Genomic DNA, 22,411 nt, shown 5'->3' on the forward strand with positions numbered 1-22,411 from the left:
AGGCATGCCCATGGCTCTGTCATCCTATGTGATCTAAATGCATCACATCACCGGCATGAGTTTGTGCAAATATGTCACTTTTATGTAACAACTAGAGAGCAATGACTGCTGCACACGGATGGTTAATGCATTGCTGTTCTGGCTTCGGTTCATAACAGGTCAGTATGGGAAATAGGGAGCAAAGGACCATTTGGGATATACACCCACACTTTACTCTGTGTTACAGTAACTTCTGGATTATACATCATTAAGTGATCCTCAAGCAACCGTTATCTAAATAAATAAAATGTAGTCATTGACACGACAAGCCTACTATAATGCCAACACATTATAGGTTCACTACAATCTGTATATCCGTATGCCAGCAGGCCAGTGTACAGTTCTATATGGCAGTGGGTCAGTGTAACAGTCCATTAAGGTGAGAGTAATATATAGTGATCAATACATTATGTGGCAGCGAAGTGTGAGAGCCCTTCCAATCATCTACAACTAAATACAAGTGAATAACATATATATATATATATATATATATATATATATATATGTGTGTGTGTGTGTGTGTCAGTCTTGCATAAGGTCCAGAGGCAGTGCACAGGTACTCACTATAATCAGCCGAGTGGAAAGACTCATAGAGAAGACAGCAAGTGGCCATCAGAGCTTACAATCAGCCATCGCCAAGTGTTTTATTAAGGAAGGGATAACTCTCCCCTAACCATAACAAATTCCTATAGTGACAGAGCAGGCTGGTTGTTGCTAAGAGGGTTAACATTGTATCCAGACATCAGTCCCTGCCTCCTCCCTGCCTCTCTGTAAGCCGGCCCCCTGATTATTGGGTGGCAGCTGAGAGAGACAGGAGCCTCCAGCGAATCACCGACTCATTGATTAGGGCGAGCTGGTTTGAATAGAGCTGGCCATGTGCCAGCCCCCCAACCAGCCCTCTCCCCACCACATCACCACCCCCTCTCCTATGATTAATCGCAATGCATTATTGATCATCATAATTATGGCAGGACACATGCGCGCTGGCTGGGGCTCCCTGCCCGGGATTGGGAGCACATTTTGGGAGTAAATTATTTGTCTTCTGCCCCAGCTGATGTGTGAGCCAGCATGTCTCGGAGGAAGCAGGCGAAACCCCAGCATTTCCAAACGGACCCCGGTCTGGCCTTGCCTGGAAGTCATGGTAAGTGGGGGGCAGCTGTCTCCTTACTCTGCCTGATCAGTCCTGGGAGTAACCCCGTTATTGCTGCCCGCTGGCTGGGGCTCAGTGTGGCTCTGGATGCCGGAGTGTGTGTTCTGTGATGGTAACTCCCCTGTGCGCTGCCCGGACACTCATTCACTGTCTCCTGGGGTAGATCTAACCCCCAGAGAGAGAGGACAGCTCCTAACACTCTCCCCAGAGTCCAAGCTCTGTTGGAGGTCACATCCCGGCTGCGGGACACAAGTTGCCTCTTCCAATTTGTGACACTCGCACTGTAGTTCTCAGGGAGCCCGGACTGTGTGCACTGCCCTCCCCAGCTACGTGGTACTGTACTGCCTGGTCTGTGTTACAGGGGATGCACTCTCACTTTCACTAACTTTTCCATGCTACACTATACAGTGTGTATGTGTGATAGATAGATCTATCTCTTTCTGATGCTCATAGTACCTGCTTGTTGACAAACTTCTGTTTAATATTTGTGTTATTCCCCTCTGTTCCCTGCATGTGAGACCAGTCGGAGCTGCTGTTTGGAGATCAGTGTGTGTGTATGAGTGCAGTGTGTTATTATATGGTGCTTACTGGGTGTAGGATGATCTATTTAGTATTTTGGGCTTTGCTAGCAGCCCGATCAGCCATTGTACCCACTCTCCCTACATAACTCAGCCCCCCTCTACACTGGGGAGCCTAAGCCGGTATCCTTCCTGCTCTCGCCAGTTCTGTGTTTATCAGACTCACCTACTTCATGCACCTTGTGTGACCAGCCTGCTCCATGGCACCAGACCCCCGTGGAAAAGCGATTTGTCCCCTGATGCCACACATCCTACAGGAATAGCAGGCTGCTCCCCATGGACCTTTTGTGCTATCCTGCAACATTTAGGGTCAGATATTCCAGCTATTCATCAACTCACAATGCACTCCACATGGGCTGGTATAAAGAGGGGGGGCAAGGGGTTAAACTTTTTTTTTTTTTTTCTTCCAAAATATTTCCAATCCTTACTTATATTTGATACATTTGTCTATATCTCCCTAGGAATTAAAAGCAAACACCAATGTCTAAAGATAACTTTTTAAGAAGTGTTCCTCTGAAGACTTAACTTTTTTTTTTTTTTTTTTTTATCTCTACTCGTTGGCTGTTTATACCCCCCAAACAAAAAGTGAGGGTAACTGTCGGCTTCATCCCATATGACTCATTCACAGAGAGGTGACCCCATAGACTTTATAATATTTTTCCCCTTCGTCCAGCTAAAATATTAACCACATTCAGCATGAGATGGTTACTCATTAACCCAGATGTACCAAAAAAGAGAGAGCGAGAGCAAAATATATAGTCACTCTTTTAGCTCCAGACCCGAAACAAAAGTATTTTGGTGTAACTGGAGCCTGTCTGTTGTGAATGTTAATATCCTATCTCTAAGAGCTTATCTTTTTATTATCTTTATCAGTAGCTATCCATCCTTTGCAAAGAACCAGAAGATCCCGTTTCAGTTTTGTAGCTTGATCGCCTACATTATATCCTGCAGCACTTCATACATAAACTCTACTTTTTGCATTGTTTCATAATACTACTTTGTATGTTTTTAACTTCAGATCTATTCCGAATTTCGTTTATCTAACGATTTTTAATAATCCTGAACCTAATTATTATTTAATATATAATTTTTTTTTTATTACCCGCAATGAAAATGAATTTGGTGTAAATTTGAAGCCCCTGCCACCTTTGTATTATTTTACAAACTGTCTTGCATATTGTTTCCTTAGAAACGTTTTAATTACTCAAATGCAAGCTTACTTCAAAGGCTCCTTCTTTTGTTTGTGTCTAAATAAGATCTAAGCATTTGCAACATAATTACTATGTTTTATCATATGTTAAATACAGCTACGGGTTGTTGTTTTTTTTTTTTCTTCTTGTATTTGGAGTAAACTACGATATATTATCAGTGAGTTTCTTTTTGTTAAACTTGTAAATCATCGCACTCACGTATGATAGATAGCCCTGGAACAATAAAAAAAAAAAAGAAACAAATAAATGGGATTGTTTTAATTATTTAAAATAACTGTCCAAATTATTATAAAACTAAAAAATAATTATCACATACTATAAATATCTTTACTTTGAGTTTAAACCAGGTTTTTGAACAATAAGACTAAATCTGCCTGCAGGTCATGTTTTGTAATAGTTTAAAGGATTATCTTGTAATAATATTAGTGTTCTAGCAAAGCCATGAAACGCCACAGTTCTTACAGACAAATAGATTGATAGAAGTTTATGTACGTGTTACTCAGTGTACGTTTAACTGCCAGTGTGACATAATATTCTCAGGAAATATGTACATTTATGTAAGCCTGGAAAAGTTTATTTTATACTTATATATATTAAGCTAATGAAAGTATTTTTCTGCCCGTGCTTAAAGCGACCGTATTGTCTGAGTGTAGTGTCCCCCCTCTATAGTGCAGGGTTTCAGTGTTGTGTAAACATTGTTATCTACTAAGAAATTTAACAAGTCCTTTCCGTAGCAGAAGTTGGGTGGAGTTTGAGATAATTTTAATTAGCAGTTCTGAAAAATAAATCAAATGGTGAATCCTAAAACATTTTTGTATTTACTTTGATAATCCACAGCAATAGAATTCAACCTGCTTACATATGCAGCATTAACTCTTTAATTACAAGGTCCTACATTTTGTTAATAAATAATGTTTGTTAATTTATGTGTGTGTGTGTGTGTGTATGTATGTGTATGTATATATATATATATTTATATTTTAGAAAAGCTTGTTCGGCAAAAGTATTTATAATCCTACATTTTTGCTCTGGCAGTATTATCTGAGTGTGCATCGGGAGATTATGTTGAATTGATGGAGGTGAAACATATTTCGTATACTATATGCTAACCTTAATCATCATGTACATTAATCTAAAGTGTTCTGCTTTCTTAACCTCTGCTGGCCTCCTCTCTTGAATAGGTGACAAAGTTCAGGCTTCAATATGTTTTTTGATTCTCTCTCACTGACCCCAAATCCAGTCCTCCTGATCTTTCCTAGCAGGGAGTTAACAAACTAAGTACACCTTATCAGCACCACTTCTTTACTGACCCTATTCCCCCTTCCTGCCCTCACACAGAAACCCACAGTGGATTGACAAGTGCTTCCCATAGAGCAGTGTTCTCCAAAACAACTGGGATTTAGTTTCTTGTCTGAATGCCAATATTTATGTAGCCAAAGTGTAGTTGTAGCCTCAAGGAGCCTTTCTTTCCCTGACACTGGAATTGTCATATATACCCCCCCCCCCCACAAAAAAACTGCATCTGGAACCCCACCTAGTGTTCACTATTACAAAGTGTGAACTTCTAGTTTATTGTACTAAAAAAAAAAAAAAATATATATATATATATATATAATATATGATACCGCTTTATATACTTTTGTATTATGGTATTCCAGTTGCTGTGTAAATATTTAAGTCAAATTTTATATATAATATATACAGTGTGCATTTTTATAATAAATATATGTATGTATATGAGTTTTCCAAAGAGTTAAGTTTAAATATTTAGCTTTATTAAAAACATTGGTAAGGTTCTACTGATTACTTAATTTATTATTTAATTATACATTATCTTGTACACATTTCCAACATATATATCTTTTTTTTTTTCTTCTTTTTTTTATATATAATTTTAGGTACACTGGATTTGTTACAAATGAGGATCAACAGAGAATCTCAAGAAATGAAATCTGAAGTAGATGAAGTGAAATTTCTCTTTAAAAATGAAAGTATGTTAACTTATTTTAACTCTCCACTGTCTGAGCAATGTTTGCTACACTTCAAAAGAACGCATAGAATTTAAGTTGTACACTTTCTGCATAATTGTGACTTTTGTAGTGCAGAACTGTAAGGCTGCTTTTATGTTTTGACTCTTAAGTTTTCAAGCAATGTTGATCGCTTTTTATTCTCCAAAACTACTATATATTTATCCCAGTTAGTATAGAGAAATCTTTGGCCCCCTCTACAAACTGTTTAGTCCTGAATTTGCTATTAGCTGACCAAGCAAAACTGTGTTTTAAAGTGGCATTATGTTTTGATAAATGTGATCTGGTTGAAACGTATTTTCCACTGAATGTGGAGCTTAAATGAACATGCTGACATAATAGGTTTAATGCATTTTGTTAAAAATGTGTGCACAAACAGAATGGCTTTTTGTTCCCTCATAATTGGCTGTAAAAGTAGATGGGACATAACCATTACGTATGGAAATGTGCAACATTTCTGTTGAATATATTAGATGCTGAATTTTCATGGTAAAAAGAAGAATCTACAATGCATACATTGCTTGTCAAAACACTAGAGTCACAACTGCCTTTTCTGTCATAATGCTGTATTCTCCATAAATAATTATTTAAAATTTTTGCGATTTTTGATGTTTAAAGGCAAGATCATACTATGAGCAAAATATACCAACATTTATTATGTTTATTTCACTTTTCTATTTTGAATCAAAATATAGGCCATTTACAACTTGTAAAACCATTCTGGATGTCACACAATGATCATTATTACTATTACTTTATTTCATTTCTTAAATTATATTTGTATTTAATACGTTTCTAAAATTATAATTTATTAATTTATTTTTTTACTCTTAAGCTGTTGAACTTGTGCACTGGCTGGAGTAAGTTTATTACAGGCAAGGGTGTATTTGTGAAAGAACTAAAAAAAAAAAAAAATTAAGTATGGCCAAATTCAATGTGGTGTCATGGAAACTCCCCATTATGTGATTTTAGGATTGCAGTAAAACATGCAGGGAGGTAATCTCTGAATTAAACAGTTTTTTTCACAGCCTTGTAAGATAACCACACACCATTTTGAACAACAGAAATTTCTGTCTTCACGCTGGGTGAACAATAGGAAACCATCCTCTTTTTCAATAGGATCAGTAGTTTTGGAGTCAGTTTTATGTTTAATTTGCAAATGGCCCTGGGTGTGATAAGAAATGTGAGCAACTAGTGGGAACAACAAATTGGTGAGCGTTCCCAATCAACTATTTGAAATTCAGTGAATTACACCGCTGTGTGACAATGGAGTGCTTTTATCACTTTTCTTTGCTATGTAAACATAAAATTAAACCTGGAATTTTTTTTGGCTCCCCACGGCTTTGTACATATACATATGCTTTATTTACCTAGTTTGCATTCTGTATGTGCATTTGTGACAGTAGTGTTCTTAGTTGCAGCATATAAGAAAGCCTTTATTATCATCTTACAATTGCAAAAGCAGTGATTTCAGTATAAAACACTGATGGTTTTTTATTTATTTAAAAATTTTTTTTAAAGCATTCATTTGCAATTTTATTTTAAAGTGTTTACTCGGGTGGATGCAGGTGATTTCCAGATATAGTTTAAATTGTGTTGTACTGTTAAAGTTGTCAACACGGATTGATTAGGGTCTAAATGACTTCAAAGTGCCAGGCCCAAAGATCAGGTATATTTGAGACCATTGAAAACAAACAAGGTTGACAGGAACTAGAATGTTTAATGAGTCCTTCAAATTGTTTTGTGCCCAGCGCACGACTACACAATAAAGAGCATGAAATATTGGAAATCCATATCCGCTATGGAATTTCATTATTGCCCAATGTGTTCTTTTCATAGTATTTTATATTTTGATGGATTATTTGAAGTAAATGATTATCTAACACAGTAGGATTTATTGTGCTTCGCCTAAGCCTAATGTAAAAAAAAAGGCCCAAAAAAAGTTGCGAGCAATATGTAATAAGGACCTGTGTTTCTGGGTTATTTTGCGTTTGAATGACAGTAACTTGTTGCGAAAAGTGCTTTATAAAGTGCGGTTCTAATTATTGACTTCTTGGTTTTTAGGAGCCGGAGAGAGGGGTCAAACTCATCGCACACCCAAGAACAAGGATGCTCATGTCTGTAGCAGATGCTGTGCTGAGTTCTTTGAACTATCAGATTTGTTGCAACACAAGAAGAACTGCACTAAAAATCAATTGGTTCTAATTGTGAATGAAAATCCACCACCTCCTGCTGAAACGACCTCTCCTAGTTCCCCCTCAGATAATCCTGACGAGCACATGAATGACACAGTTAATAACGCAGATCAAGCAGACTGTAGTGACCTTTCAGAGCATGACAAGGCTGACAAAGAAGAATCCATGGAGGTGGAGATTGGAGCTAGCAATAGCAGCAGTGGTTCCAACAAAGTGGACAATGGTGTTTCAAGCAGTAATAATTCCACATTGGGTACCTCAGCTATCACAACCTCACTACCTCAAGTAAGGGATCTGACAACTTTGGGCAACTTTTCTGTGATTAACAGCAATGTCATCATTGAAAACCTTCAGAGTACTAGAGTGGCAGTGGCACAGTTCTCTCAAGAAGCTAAATCTAAAGGGGCCACCAACAATAAAATGGCTGTACCTGCACTTATGGAGCAGCTTCTGGCTTTACAGCAGCAGCAGATACACCAGTTGCACCTGATTGAGCAAATCCGACACCAAATATTATTGCTGGCTTCACAAAGTGCAGAGATACCAACATCTTCAAGTGGTTCTCAAGGGACATTGAGGGTATCTGCTACTCCACTAGCCACACTGAGTTCCCACTTGTCCCAACAGCTGGCTGCAGCAGCTGGCTTAGCACAAAGTCTTGCTAGTCAATCAGCCAGCATTAGTGGCATAAAGCAACCACCACCAGTACAGCTACCTCAGAGCAGCCCTGGAAACCCTATTCCATCCAACAGTACTTCCCCTCCAACTATTACTCAAAAGACAACGACGGCAGCAGCAATTACACCCTCCTCAGACAGAGTACCTACAAGCACTGGTGGTTCACAGGTCAATAACCCACCAGCACCTGTAACATCCTCACCAGCTTTTGCAATAAGCAGTCTATTAAGTCCTGCATCCAACCCACTACTACCTCAGCCTCCCCCTAGTAACACCCTTTTCCCCAGCACATTGCCCAGCCTAGGAACAACAGCAGAGGATTTAAACTCTTTGAGGAAAAACAAGCCAGCCAGTGTGACTACTTTTGAAGCAAAGAGCACATCTGATGAGTCATTCTTCAAACACAAATGTAGGTTCTGTGCAAAGGTGTTTGGTAGTGACAGTGCCTTGCAGATCCATCTTCGCTCTCATACAGGTGAGAGACCTTTTAAATGCAACATTTGTGGAAACAGGTTTTCCACCAAAGGGAATCTAAAAGTTCACTTTCAGCGCCACAAAGAGAAATATCCTCACATTCAGATGAATCCGTACCCGGTGCCGGAGCATTTAGACAATATACCTACAGGTACAGGAATTCCATATGGGATGTCTATACCACCAGAAAAGCCTGTAACAAACTGGTTGGACACTAAACCAGTTCTGCCTACACTGACAACATCTGTGGGAATGCCACTCCCACCAACCATTCCCAACTTAACACCATTTATTAAGACTGAGGAACCCCAGCCTCCCTCTGTCAGTCATCCAATTGTGAGTCCATCGGATAAAGTAAAAAGTGATTTGCCAGCTCTAGAACCACTTCTAAAAAATGACAGTCTTCCAGAAGAGACTGAGGCTAGTGAGTTGCCCACTTCAGATGACAAAGGTGAAGACCATTCCCAACAGTCAAATATTTTCCCGAATTTCAACAGTTCCACCTGCTCCCCTGTAGGTGATTTTGCTCCCACCACTACTGCAGCTTTCCCAAACCCAATTCTACCATTCATCTCAGAACAGTTCAAAGCCAAGTTCCCCTTTGGGGGGCTTTTGGATGCAGCACCTGCATCTGAGACCTCTAAACTACAACAACTTGTAGAAAACATTGACAAAAAGTCTAGTGACCCAAATGAATGTGTCATTTGTCATCGGGTACTCAGCTGCCATAGTGCCCTAAAAATGCATTATAGGACACATACTGGGGAAAGACCCTTTAAATGCAAAGTATGTGGACGTGCTTTTACCACAAAAGGTAACCTAAAGACCCATTACAGTGTACACCGTGCCATGCCACCACTTAGAGTACAGCATTCATGCCCGATTTGTCAAAAGAAATTTACTAATGCTGTTGTACTGCAGCAACATATCAGGATGCATATGGGAGGACAAATTCCTAACACCCCAGTTGCTGAAAGCTATCCTGACTCTATGGAATCTGATACTGGATCTTTTGATGAGAAAACTATTGATGATCTGGACAACTTCTCAGATGATAACATGGAAGACTGTCCTGATAGCAGTGTCCCTGACACTCCTAAATCTGCAGATGCTTCTCAAGATAGCCTGTCTTCCTCCCCACTGCCCCCTGAAATCTCAAGTATTGCAGCTTTGGAGAATCAAATGAAGATGATCAATGCTGGGCTGGTAGAGCAGCTCCAGGCTAGTCTGAAGTCAGCTGAAAATGGCTCTGTTGAAGGTGATGGTATGACTAATGACTCTTCATCTCTATGTGGAGATATAGAAAGCCAGAGTGCTGGAAGCCCTGCAGCTTCTGAGTCTCCTTACTCCATGAATGCTCTGTCACCTAATAGCACAAATGACTTTTTAAAGTTCCCGAACACAGATGAAAAGCCGCCACGAACGTTACCACCTGAGCTTCACAATGGGATGTCACCAACTCCTGCTAATGGAGGTGCTCTTGATTTGACATCCTCCAACACTGATAAAATGGTCAAGGAAGAACCTTTTGGTGTGCTCTTTCCATTCAGAGAACGAAGTAAGTTTAAAAACACAATATGTGATATTTGTGGCAAAACATTTGCATGTCAGAGTGCCTTGGACATTCATTACAGAAGCCATACCAAAGAGAGGCCATTTATTTGCACAATCTGCAATCGTGGCTTTTCCACTAAAGGTAACTTAAAACAGCACATGCTTACACACCAGATGAGAGATCTGCCATCGCAACTGTTTGAGCCTAACACCAATTTGACCACTAACACCAATATGATCACAAACACCAATTTAACAGTAAATCCAGCTCCAATTCCACTCGCAACCATCATAAAAACTGAGTTTAATGGTTTCATGCATGGCTTCCCACATGATAAGGAACAGCCTTCAAGTATTGCATCTTCAGGATCTCTATCCTCTTCAGCTACATCTCCTGTTCTCCTTCCATCTTTGGCCAGACGGACTCCAAAGCAGCATTACTGCAATGCGTGTGGCAAATCGTTTTCCTCTTCCAGTGCTTTACAAATCCATGAACGGACCCACACTGGTGAAAAACCATTTGCCTGCACCATTTGTGGAAGAGCATTTACTACGAAAGGCAATCTTAAGGTAAACTATATAGTACATAGTTTTTTTTTTTTTTACCATGGCAATATTTAATGGGTCATTAACTCCCATTATTTATTAAGTTATTTAAATAGGGCTTGATTTAGAGATGTACGTCTTTGTACGCTGTTGCTCTGCGAGAATATGCAAATGTCAGGCGCCGAGTTTTATATTTAGATGCCCACCTGCGGCTTTGCAAATTCTAGCATCTGCGTACAAAGATGCACAATTGGTAGCAAATCCTTAGATAATCTGCCTCTTGAGTAACCCTATGGCTGTACAGAATGGCCGCGGGAACCGCCATTTTTCATACGTATGGGATCGCAGATGCTTGATGCGACTCCCCCAAAATGGTTGCGAGTCACCTGCGTTCTTTGCCGCCACTCCTATTTCCTCCCCCCAAATGCTCCCTTAAAGAGGCTATTTAGTCATTCACATCTGTCCCTGCCCCAGTGGAGCTTGCAATCTAGATTACCTACCACATAGAGTATATACCCACAGTTATTTATACAGCACTAGCATTTTCAATTGGGTTAATTTTTGTCAAACCTACCAGTATGCTTTTGCGTTGTGGGTAGAACCCGAAGCATCTGGAGGAAACTTGTGCAAACACATGGAGAACATATAAACTCTGCACAGACAGACCCTTACAGGGAAATGAACCCAAGACCTCAGTGCTGGGAGACAACATTCTAAGCCACTCCAAAACCCTGATGCCCATTCATATTGAACTGCTAAAAGGTTCTATAATAAAGATCAAACTTTCCCCTACCTATCAATGATCCATACTGCCTCACGGTGGTATTTTTGGTATTTCACTTATCTGCCTAGTGATCCAAAACAGATACTGATCATGAAGCATGTAGACTATAGCCTGCACACTCCTAATGTCTGTGCTCTGAGCTTGTATAGTAGTGATTGTAAAGGGTAGGTTACAGTGCAAATCTCTCTATGAAACTAATGTGCACATTTTAAGGCTAGGTTATATCATAAAGTGCTATAAAATATAGGGGTCTGTTTATGAAGCATTGGATGGAGATAAAGTTCCAGCTAAGCAACTCCTACCTGTAATTTTTTTAAACGGTCTGTTACATGGCAATTAGGAGCTGATTGGCTGGTACTTTATCTCCGTTCACTTTATCTCCATCCATGGCTTAGTAAATAGACCCATAGTACATAAGTGTCTTAAAGAGTAATGAGATGTGTCCTATGTGTCACAATTTCATTTTATAGCAGTGAATCTGCAAATTGCTTGAGTAGTGCTGGATAAGTAAGTGTAAATAGCATTATTGGTGATATTGGGTTCATAACTGATATTTGGGAAGGAACATTTTTGCTAAACAGCAGTAATCGTTTTATTTGCCTGATGCATCCCATCTGCACAGAAAAATAGAGTTGTGTTTATGCTGTATCCCATAGCAACCAGATCTAAGGTATCACTTTTTCTAAAGCGTGTTAGAAATCCGATTCACTTTGATCTTCATTGTGTGCACATGGCAACATTTTCACCTCCTATATTCGATAAAACCAAATTTTGAACAATTTTACATTATTTCTCATTTAGGATTGCTGAATTTGTATTTATTCATAGTGATTGGCTGAGCTGTTAGCTTTCCGGTAGTCCATAGTACTTTGAACTGTCTTAGCTGTATTTGTAAAGGTTTAGTCTAAATATATCTTCTAATATCTGTGTAATTTTATTTAAATTTATTTACTGTGCATATATTTTGCTCCTTATTAATACAGTTAAATGTTATTTAATGTTAAAGTGCGGCACACTCTGTCTGGTTCAGCACAAAATCCCAAGTTGTTAAACTCTCTGATTTTGATGATAAACTGACATAAGCATCTCCCAATACAATATGCACAGTCTAATTCCCAGGCATCGTAGTGTAAAACAATTGAAAAATAGTGCATTTATTTGTTCATTTATAGACTATTTGCAAATTAAGTTTGTGAATACGGAATTGGATAATAAACTTAATATCTGTTTGACAGTTTAACTATTTAACCTGGCATATGGTATGGTACTTCCTGTTGTCTCTCCCTCTCTATATTTTTCTAAGTTAATACCTCCACATTTTTTTGTAGCTTTGTGAATAAAAGGTCTTTCTTGGTTCCAGAACAGTGACTATAAAATGTACCCTGGCATCATAATAATGTTAGTTGGTTTACCACTTTGTAGTTGGTAAATAAATAATTGTCTTTTAAAATAAGGATTTCTGATAGTACCTCAATGAATAAGGCCTGATAACTGTGTTTGTTTGAGTCTCAAATGGCTTGTTTTATATGTGACAACTATTTTAGAAATGTTTCTCAATTTTAAAAGCTATATATGTATGTTTTAACCCAATGATACCTGTCGCAAATTAAAAAGGAAATAAACATGGTGTACAAGAAAATATTTCTCGTGAAATTTGAGGGTACTCCAACAGTGTAATGGTGCATACACACGGTCAGATTTTTCCTTCAGATATGAACGATAACGATTTAAAAATCGTTCAGTCGTTCATATCTGAAGGAAAATCGTTCATATCTGACATGCCTGGACGATCAACGATGCGCGTTCCCGATGGTCAGATAACGATTTCTGACATCTGATGTGTTTGCAGTCAGACTTGGACGATTCCATTCATTTTAATGCAGTCAAAAATCGTTCAATCGTTCATCTGACAAATCTGACAAGTCTGACAAATCTGACCGTGTGTATGCTCCATAAGACATAATTTCAATGGGCCACAATTGAACATTATTTATTGATTAATACAGAGGTTCCCAAACTCAGCCATTACAGTACAGGTTTTAAGGATAGGCATGCTTGAGCACAGATTACTTAATTAGTATCTCAGGCAATTTGATGTAATCCTCTGGACTCTAGCATGGACAACCTTTAAAACCTGAACTGTAATGGCAGAGTTGGGCAATTTCTGGATTTATACATTTAAAACCTTTTTTTTTTTTTTTCTTTTGCTATGACAAAAAAAAATGCTGTGTTTTTTTTTTTTTTTTTGTCATGGAAAGTTATTTTGCTCCACAATATCTTGGACACTTAATTGTTATTGTTTCAAAAAGGAAAACAAACAAACAAAAAAAAAACTATTGTGCAGCAAATTGATGCCCTGTCCTGGGTTGCTGAGTTACAAGACAAAAATGGAATTAATAAAGCATATCAAACCACCATTTTTAGTGACACAATATGAAATTGTGACTGGAACCAGGCAAAATATTGTTTGAGGCTGGGCTGGGCTAGAATAACAAGTATGTTGCTTGAACTTCTTCAGTTTTGTCATTATCCAGAATCCTTTTCAGCTGCCTAATCGCTCTAAGACATGGATATATAGGGATATATTTACTAAAGGAATATTTTGATTGATTTAAAATCGATCAACATCGATGTGTTTCTGGGTTGAAATCACTCATTTACTAACACAATTTTTTTTTATTAATTTTTTTAAGTGTTAGTAAATCTGTGATTTAATCCCAGAAACACAACATTGATTTTGATCGATTTTAAATATATCAAGAGACAAAGACTTTTAGTAAATATAACCCTTAGATTTAGCAGGCAAATTACTGACAACTATTACTGTATTTATATTTATGACTGAATTGGTACTCAGTTGTTGTTGTACCTGAAACATTAAAAGCTGTGTTTTATTTTATGTGGCCTCTCTAGTTGCTGAGTTATCTGCTTATTGTTTGTTCAAGATGATGACAAATTGGTTTCTTTTGATAACTTACAAATATAAAATACTGGTATTATTGGCGTTATCATTTTAGTGTGATAATTAAAAGATCAATTGGACTATGACTGAATAATATCTGCAGGTCTAGAACTGTCCAGAAAGTGTAACGCAGATGTTAAACCCTTTATATTGACTTTTTGAAATACTGAGTTTATCTTTGTAAACTGTTTTAAGTGTTTAACCAAGATGTTCTTTATTCATCTGGAGCATGTCTAACTTGAACAGTAGCTGAGCCCTTGCGTTTGTACACCTATTGCTGACAACATTTCTCTAGAGATTGCTGTCAGAAATGTGAGATGAATAATTACCTTTAGGCCATTCGGTAATTTTTTTTTTTTTTTTAGCAGTTTATTTTTCCACTGTTATAATTGGCAAAAATCAAAATTTCTCGGGCAAAACATTTAGGACCAATTTGGGGTTGTCACCATTTGCAAAAGTGTAGAGCATTTCATAAGCTCAGTATCTATTACTTATTATTTTTTTTTATTTTTAAAAAAATATGCCATTGAGATTGAATATGTGTTTGTTAGTTACTGGTAGTATATTGCACAGTCTTAAAAATATACTTTTAAAAAAAAATCAATATCCTGTGAATATTTGTGCTACATATGGTGTTTTCCTTTATAACTGACTAGTCGGACACTTTCAGTGCCAGCAGCTGAAGTTGTTATTCCTCTAACTGACAAATCAAGTTTTCCCCACACCTCTGCTGGGTACACACTGCATGATATATTGTTCGTGCAGCTGACAAATGATAGATCGTTCAGTGCATCTTGCCGTGTGTACACACAATATATATCTGTAAATGATGTAGTACACTTGCAGCATAGCAGATGCAATAGATCTGTCTGTGTACAGGCGACCAACCATCCAACCAATCCGTTACAACTGGGCGGACAAATTTAAATTGCTGCCCAGTTGCGATGTCTGGCCAGACATATCGAGCTGCCAATTGGCAAGTGTGTATCGCTGTGTCGGTCAGGTGTGTACCCTGCATTGGATTGTAAGATCACTTGGGTATGACCAATCCTACCATTAGTATCATGCAATTGCATGTTTTGTGATTTTACCATACCTTCTTTGTACAACACTGCAGAACATATTAGCTCTTCACAAATCAAAGATGATAATGGTTCGACTTGTAATCAAGAGTGCAATCTCTATGGAGCTCAGTAACCACCTTTAGGTCGGTGTGAGACTTTATTTTGTGTTACCTAGTAAGCTAATTTTACTTCTCTTTTTTTTTTTTTTTTGTAGGTTCATATGGGGACTCACATGTGGAATAGTACACCGGCAAGGAGAGGAAGAAGGCTTTCTGTGGATGGACCTATGGCATTTTTAGGAGGGAATCCAGTCAAATTTCCAGAAATATTCCAGAAAGATTTGGTTGCCAGGGCAGGGAATGGGGACCCATCAAGTTTCTGGAGCCAGTATGCTGCCGCTCTGTCAAATGGCTTGGCCATGAAGACCAATGAAATTTCTGTTATTCAAAATGGTGGAATTACTCCAATGACCGGAAGCTTGGGAAATGGTGGGAGCTCGCCCATCAGCGGTCTGACGGGGAACCTAGAAAAACTGCAGAACGCTGAACCAAATGCACCTCTAGCTGGTCTGGAGAAATTAGCGAACAGTGAAAATGGGACTTCCTTCAAATTTATGCGTTTTGTGGAGGACAGTAAAGAGATTGCCACAAACTAGCATACACATTCTTGAGGACAAAATTTGCAGCCAGAGGTTGCTTGGTTTTATTTTATTTTTTAGGACTGCAGCATTGATGATTTTTTTTTTTTTTTTTGTACCATGTCCAACTTCTAGAGTTTAAGTGAGTGTATTTATTAGTGATTACTACATACAAATGCAAGCATTAACTTTGGTCTTTGTATTTGGAATTAAATACTAATAGACTAGAGTTGTGAAAAGGCTGTAACATTTATGGCAACTTGCAAATCTTGATTGATCTTTTGGCATTAACTTATTTTTATATATTCCATCTTAACATGGTCCCCGGTGTTAATTCATAAAGTAATATGGGAAATTTACATTACTTTATGTCCAAGTGAATGCACAGTTTAAGGGAAGGTTATTTCTTACTTGCATTTTATCTTTTTCAGAGGGGGGAGGGGGAGGGTTGTAGGGATCAAAATGACTGTTTGGTTTTTTTTTTTTTTTTTTAAAGTCTCTATCATATTTCCTTAAACAGTTGAGGTGTTTGTTTTAACCCTGGATTTTTTTTTTTTAAACTTGTGTCTTTTAACTTTTTGCATTTGTGCATTTCTTTTATTTTCCACCGATGTGTATAGATCTTGTGTACAGTGATAAGCACTCGGATTATTTGAGATGATGCAAATGTTTTCATTTTAAATTGCGGTCAACTTTTTAAATTTTTTTTTCTCCTTGTAGTTAAATTCCTTATAGAACATGTGCTGGAATCTCACAATTGCTGCTAAATATAGCATCTGGAACAACCTTCCATGAAAAAAAAATAAAAATGTAGATGCTTGTGTATATGTACATATATAAATATATAAATGAGAAAATATTCACTTTCATCAATGTAAATAAGTTTCGTGATCCTTTTTGCTTCCTAGTGGGCCTCCAAAAAATGTACATTTCAATGCATTATAGACCTAGCTTGCAGTTAAAGGGTTAAAAAAGAGCATCCCTTCTATTCTCCTATAGAAAAAACAATTATTTGTGGCTCATGACTTTTTGTATTTGTGAGAAATGGACACTTATTGGCTTTCTTTTTGAAAGTTGGGAGTCTTGCTCCAATAATGTTTTACTGATAACTAGAATACTGTAATTTTAATTCTTCAAATACAGCAATTTTTCAGCCTGTAATGTGTCTTTGAGGCCATGCTTGTGAAGTTTAACCCATAACTTATTAATTAAATGACTAATTAAATTTTAAATCCAACAGTGTTCATATGAAGCAGAAAAAAAACAAACTGCAGCTCTCTAAAACTAACTTAAGGGTCTAGATGTATTTTTATTTTTTTATTTTTTTTACTTTTTTGCAGCAACATATGCCATTCCATAGTACAGTTCAGTGCTAACTTCAGTCACTGCGCAGACCTATTTTTCATTACCTTTATTCCTGTTGATGTTTCTGCAAATATATATATTTTTTTTGGTTTGAGAGAGAATTTTAAGATCCAAAACACACATTTCTACAGATGTGTCCTCATCCATAACCATACATGGCATGCTCTGTATCAGAACTCTGTCTTTTGCCTTTTCTTACCCAGATCAGCAGATAAGCCGCACACAGAAGTACATGAAATGCCAGCGCCAGTAGCCAGTGCACCCTTACATTATACTTTTGGTGGGACTCTTGGCATGGCTAAGTCACAGATACTGTGGCGTTCCAATTAGGGCTATTTGGCACAATTTGAGCACAGGTGGATGTGAACACATCTGTAAGTAAAATAAAGATTGCTTGGTCCATCACATGTAAGTTACGCTGTAGTATGAAGGTCCATTAAACAATGTTTTTTGCAGCAAACCTTATAGTGGTCTCACCCATAACACAAGTGTGATTGATGTTATGGTGCATTGCAGGTCTAAAATTTTGTCTACACTGAGGACCTATAATGATGAGAGGGTGATGCCAGGAGCATTTTAAATGTAGCATTTGTTTTCCGACAGGACATTCATTTGCATATGTGTAAGAGGACCCTTCTTAAGCCCCCTCCCCCTGCTTCTTTCTTGTGTGGTCAGCTGTCTATATTTATAAATGATGCTGATGGTCAGATGAGCTATTGACAAAATCTCGGCTCTTTCCTTTCTTCCATCTCCCCAAGGGATAACAGGTGGAGTGTATCATGTACACCAAATACATACACTTTAAGACACCTGCACTCATCTATTACACAAGTTTTAAGTTAACCATTCACTAAACAGTTTGGATTTTCAGATTTATTAACAAAGAATGACACATCTGACTGTCCTAAAGCATTTAACACTGGGGAACATTATTTGTTAGAAGGGCTCACCACAGTAACCATGGATCTATGGAAGTGTCTTTAAACAATTACTTAGACCAGGGGTTCTCAAACTGTTTAGTTCTGGGACCCCATCTGACAATAAAAATTTATCACAGGACCTCCGTAAGTCACCTCAGAATGGCTGCCACACGTGTGGTTAGTGTAGACCAAAAACAGGGTGAGGTGAACGTTAACGTGATCAATTCAGTTCTTACACATCGCAGGGACGAGCTCCTTTCGGATCCTATGTCCCTGCATGTATTTTTTAATACATTCTTGCAAATGTTAAGTTTATACCTGCTATACAGGATTTGGGGGTGGCAGGGAGAGACAGATGGTGATTAGGGAAACAGTGGGTGACTGGTGAGGCACTGGGTAACAGGGGAATGCTGTAAGTGACAGGGGGAGAGGCAGTGGCTGGCAGGTAGAGGAGGATAGGTGAAGGCAATGGGTGGCAGGGAGAGGAAGTTGGAGACAGTGTGATAGGGAAGGCAGTGAGTGATGAGAAGGAAGCGGGTGGGTAGGTCAGGGCTTGACTAAGGGGGGTGCGACAGGGGCGGTTATCCCGGGCCCCCGCACACAGAGGTGCCCCCACCACTAAAGCATGCAGGCAGGGTTTCTGAATACCTAGAAGCCCCCCCTGACGGACCAATTAGCCCTGCTACCGTGGCTGAAGTGGGGGCGGAGCCAATACGGCAAGCCCTGCCCCATATGAACTGCGAATCGCGGCATTATGGTGTGAGGGGACGGAGCCTAATGAAGTGAACAGCAACTGCATAAAATGTAAGTGTATGTATACTGTTTTATTGTTTATATATGTGTACGTTATTGTATATAAAGTATGTGCTAGTGTATGTTTGTGTTAGTATGTATGTATGTATGTTATATCAGGGGTGTTTCAAGAGAGGAGGGGGCCCGTGTGCAGTCTCAGTCATGGGCCCCCTCCTCACAGTCCGGCCGGCAGCGCACTGAGCGCAGCATCGCACTGTGAGACTCTGGGCACTAGAGTGTGCCCAGAGTCTATAGTGCATGCGTATGTCACTGGGAAAATGGCCGCGGTGGCCATTTTCCCTGTACTGCGTATGTGCAGAACGATGGGAAAATGGCTGCAGTGGCCATTTTCCAGGCGTTTTTAGAGCGCTGACACCGGCGCCGACGTGGGACTCTGGAGAGGTTAGTATAATATTGGTGCAAGTTGTGCTGTGCGGGCCCCCCTGCACCCATTTATAAATGTGTGTGTATGTATATGTGTGTGTGTGTGTGTGTGTATGTATGTATATCTATCTATCTGGAAGACCTCCTCAGAAAATACTGTATTTGCCCCTGCCCACACAGGGTCTGTGTGATTCAGCCGAGAACAGGTGTCCAGTGTACCCTGTTCCCAGATGGGGGCTGATCTGTGTTCTGAATGCAACAGCACAGTCAGCGCTGCTGCATAGCGGCTCCTGAGTCACCTCATCAGCATCATGTGATATATGTCAGTGACGCTGATCACTCATGTCGGGCTTCAGGAGCCACTCTGCAGCAGCGTTGACTGCTGCTGCATTCAGAATACAGAGCCAGAAGTTAAGTAATCATGTGGAGTAGGGGTAGGCTACGTGTGGTGGGGAGGGGAACCCTCCAAAACTTAGTTGTCCCAGGGCTCCCACAAGCTTTAATCCAGCCCTATGCTAGGTAGTGGCATGGGGAGGCAGAGGGTGGCATGTGAGGGCAGAAGGTGATGGGAGAAGAGTTTGTGTTTGTGTGTTCCCCCTCCATGTCCCACACTGTGTGTGCTCCCCTGTTCCTGCTACACATCCCACATTGTATGTGCTCCCGTTACCCCTCCACATCCTAGTCTATGCTTAGTGTCTCCCTAATCTTGCTCTCCTACTTCACCTACCACATTTTATCATAAACCCACATTTTGTGCTTTCCCACCCCTCTCCCAGCAGCCACGGAGCCCCCTCTCCCTGTTTAATTTACAATACAACATCACAGGTGGTCTTCTCTTCTGTCTTAAGTGACAGTCTCAGATGATGCCGCTGGGCTGAGCTGGAGACGGGAGAGGCTGAGCACTATGCTAAAGGCAGAGCTGTCTGACTCCTTGGACTCTTCGCCAGTGATCCAAGGAGTCTGAACTAACAGACTGTTCTACTGATTTCTGACTCCTCGGATCACTGGCTGAGAGATCTGGGAAGTCATCATCCTGACCCCATGTGAGTTGTGAGCCCAAGCTAGTATGGTTGGGACCCACTTTGGGTTTGTGACCCACAATTTGAGAACCGCTGCCTTAAACTATCATAAATCCCAAGTAAAAATCTAGACGAACAAGTTTAGTATGTTTATCTGTTTTTTAAAGCTTTAACCTACTTTTTTTTTTATATATCTATATTTTGAAGAGGAAGATGGATCATCGCTTCTAAGAGGACAGTGGGTTACTAGTTGCCTTTAGCAAGCAATCCACTTCTAGCTATCTTATAGACTGTGCTATATAAATGATAGCTAGCAGCTTATGAACATCTTTTTCACTTGCCCTCTTTGGAGGGATTGATACTTCTCCTTTTGTCTCAGAACATGTGATGTGCAGTAGGTAAAGTAGATGAAGACCTCTAATGGGAGGGATACCTCACCATCGTAATCTCAAGATGCCTATGATGTATATGTCACAAATGCTTTATAGTGAATTTTCTGAAACACTCTGGGGCTGGGCAGCTGAGGCAATATCAGAGAGGAGGAATAAAAATGCAGTGTTTCTAGATCTCCTAAAAGATTCATCCTCATCCACCAAGACCTTCTCTAGCAAAGTAAATCTGGCATGTTCTAGAAAAGTTGGGTATGGGATGAAGACAGTCAGGATCCCGGCATCCCGACAGGGCGAGCATACCAACACTCCCCCTCTTCCTACCCTAACCCTCCCTCTTTGGTGCCTGAACCTAACCTCCCCCTCACTGCACTTTGAACCTAATCCTCCCCCTCATCCCGCTACTTACCTTTGGTATCACGGCGGTTGGGATGCCGGTATTGTGAGAGGCATCGGGATTCCAGCGCCGATCTATTGACTGTGTACCGTTGTGGAAGGCTCGTCGCTTAGTGTGATTGGGAAAGCATGGAGTTAAATGTTCCCTTTGTAATTCAGGGCTTCACCTTACAGTACAGGATTTTGATTTGGTTACATGCAGCATGTACTATGGTAAAATCCTCTTTACTGAGGGGATTGTGTAGTTTTGATATATGTGTGTGTAATATATATATATATATATATATATATATATATATATATTAGCACCAGATTATTCTGTTGCGCTTTACAATTGGGAAGGAAATGGTAATAAAACAAGACCATAACAGACAAAGAGGTGAGAGGGCCCAGCTCACAAGCTTACAATTTATAATATATAATTCACTACTTTATAATTTTACAATTCTGGTTCTGATGAATGTATGACCAAAAAATAATTTTATATTTGTTTCTAGGGGCAGAGTAAAGGAATTCAGCTACTACTCGGACCCAGCACCCGGAATCCCTCCCCTTATAAAATGGCACTGGTCTTACCAATTTACATTTTCAATAAGATTAAGATCAGGATAGTAGGCTTCTTCATGAACATCTATTTTCTTCATATCTAGCCACCCCTGTGTTATTTTTGCAGTGTGCTTTGTATCATTGTCCTTTTGAAAGACCAACTTCCTCTCTAGATTGTTGCAGAGGGCATCAGGTTTTGTCTGCAATGAGCACCATTGATATTTTCTTAATGGGCATATCCATTAGGCGACTAGTGAAGGACTGAACGATAACGATATCATTATCATTCAGTCATTCATTAAACTGTGCAGTGCCCACATTGACTGATATATCATTCAGTGCAGACACCCTCCCTCATCCCTGAACATGGTCAATTTGTCATTATGGGCAGATTGACTGGCATGTTCATGCGATGACTGATGTCGTAAAAAAACAGCGGGAGCACGCATCGCTGCTCGTTTCCGACATTTTAATGCATGATTAATGAGCGATTTACCAATATCGTTATCATTCACTCGCTCATTAATATCGCCTAGTGGATGTGCGCCTTTAGATTGAGTGCCTGCTACTTACTGAAAAGCATCCCTATAGCATGATCCTACTATAACAGGATATTTTGTAGTAGCATGTGTTTTTATTTTTTTCTTCTTTTAACCCATCAGTTTTGTGACCTACCCTTTTATACATTCTTTTTTGTGCAA

At 39.3% G+C, this 22,411-nt stretch overlaps 1 protein-coding gene across 1 annotated transcript; it reads left to right on the forward strand.

Annotated features, from left to right (window-relative positions):
- The first annotated feature begins 1,020 nt into the window (after nucleotides 1-1,020).
- On the forward strand, nucleotides 1,021-16,910 carry SALL1 (spalt like transcription factor 1). Its single transcript, XM_088471950.1, has 4 exons — nucleotides 1,021-1,180; nucleotides 4,877-4,969; nucleotides 7,070-10,476; nucleotides 15,477-16,910. Exons 1-4 carry the CDS (start codon nucleotides 1,108-1,110, stop codon nucleotides 15,915-15,917), a joined length of 4,014 nt encoding a protein of 1,337 aa, XP_088328076.1. The 5' UTR covers nucleotides 1,021-1,107; the 3' UTR covers nucleotides 15,918-16,910.
- The last annotated feature ends 5,501 nt before the right edge of the window (nucleotides 16,911-22,411 follow it).

Source organism: Taudactylus pleione, unplaced genomic scaffold (assembly GCF_031769625.1).
Source record: "Taudactylus pleione unplaced genomic scaffold, aTauple2 ptg000117l, whole genome shotgun sequence".
In the NCBI taxonomy this organism is placed as follows: Eukaryota; Metazoa; Chordata; class Amphibia; order Anura; family Myobatrachidae; genus Taudactylus; species Taudactylus pleione.

What these genes read in the sequence shown, in the direction of transcription:
- SALL1 (XM_088471950.1), top strand. Translation starts at nt 1,108, where the DNA reads ATGTCTCGGAGGAAGCAGGCGAAACCCCAGCATTTCCAAACGGACCCC. An exon ending in GGCCTTGCCTGGAAGTCATG is followed by an intron (nt 1,181 to 4,876) that starts GTAAGTGGGGGG and finishes ATATAATTTTAG; the next exon opens with GTACACTGGATTTGTTACAA. An exon ending in ATTTCTCTTTAAAAATGAAA is followed by an intron (nt 4,970 to 7,069) that starts GTATGTTAACTT and finishes CTTGGTTTTTAG; the next exon opens with GAGCCGGAGAGAGGGGTCAA.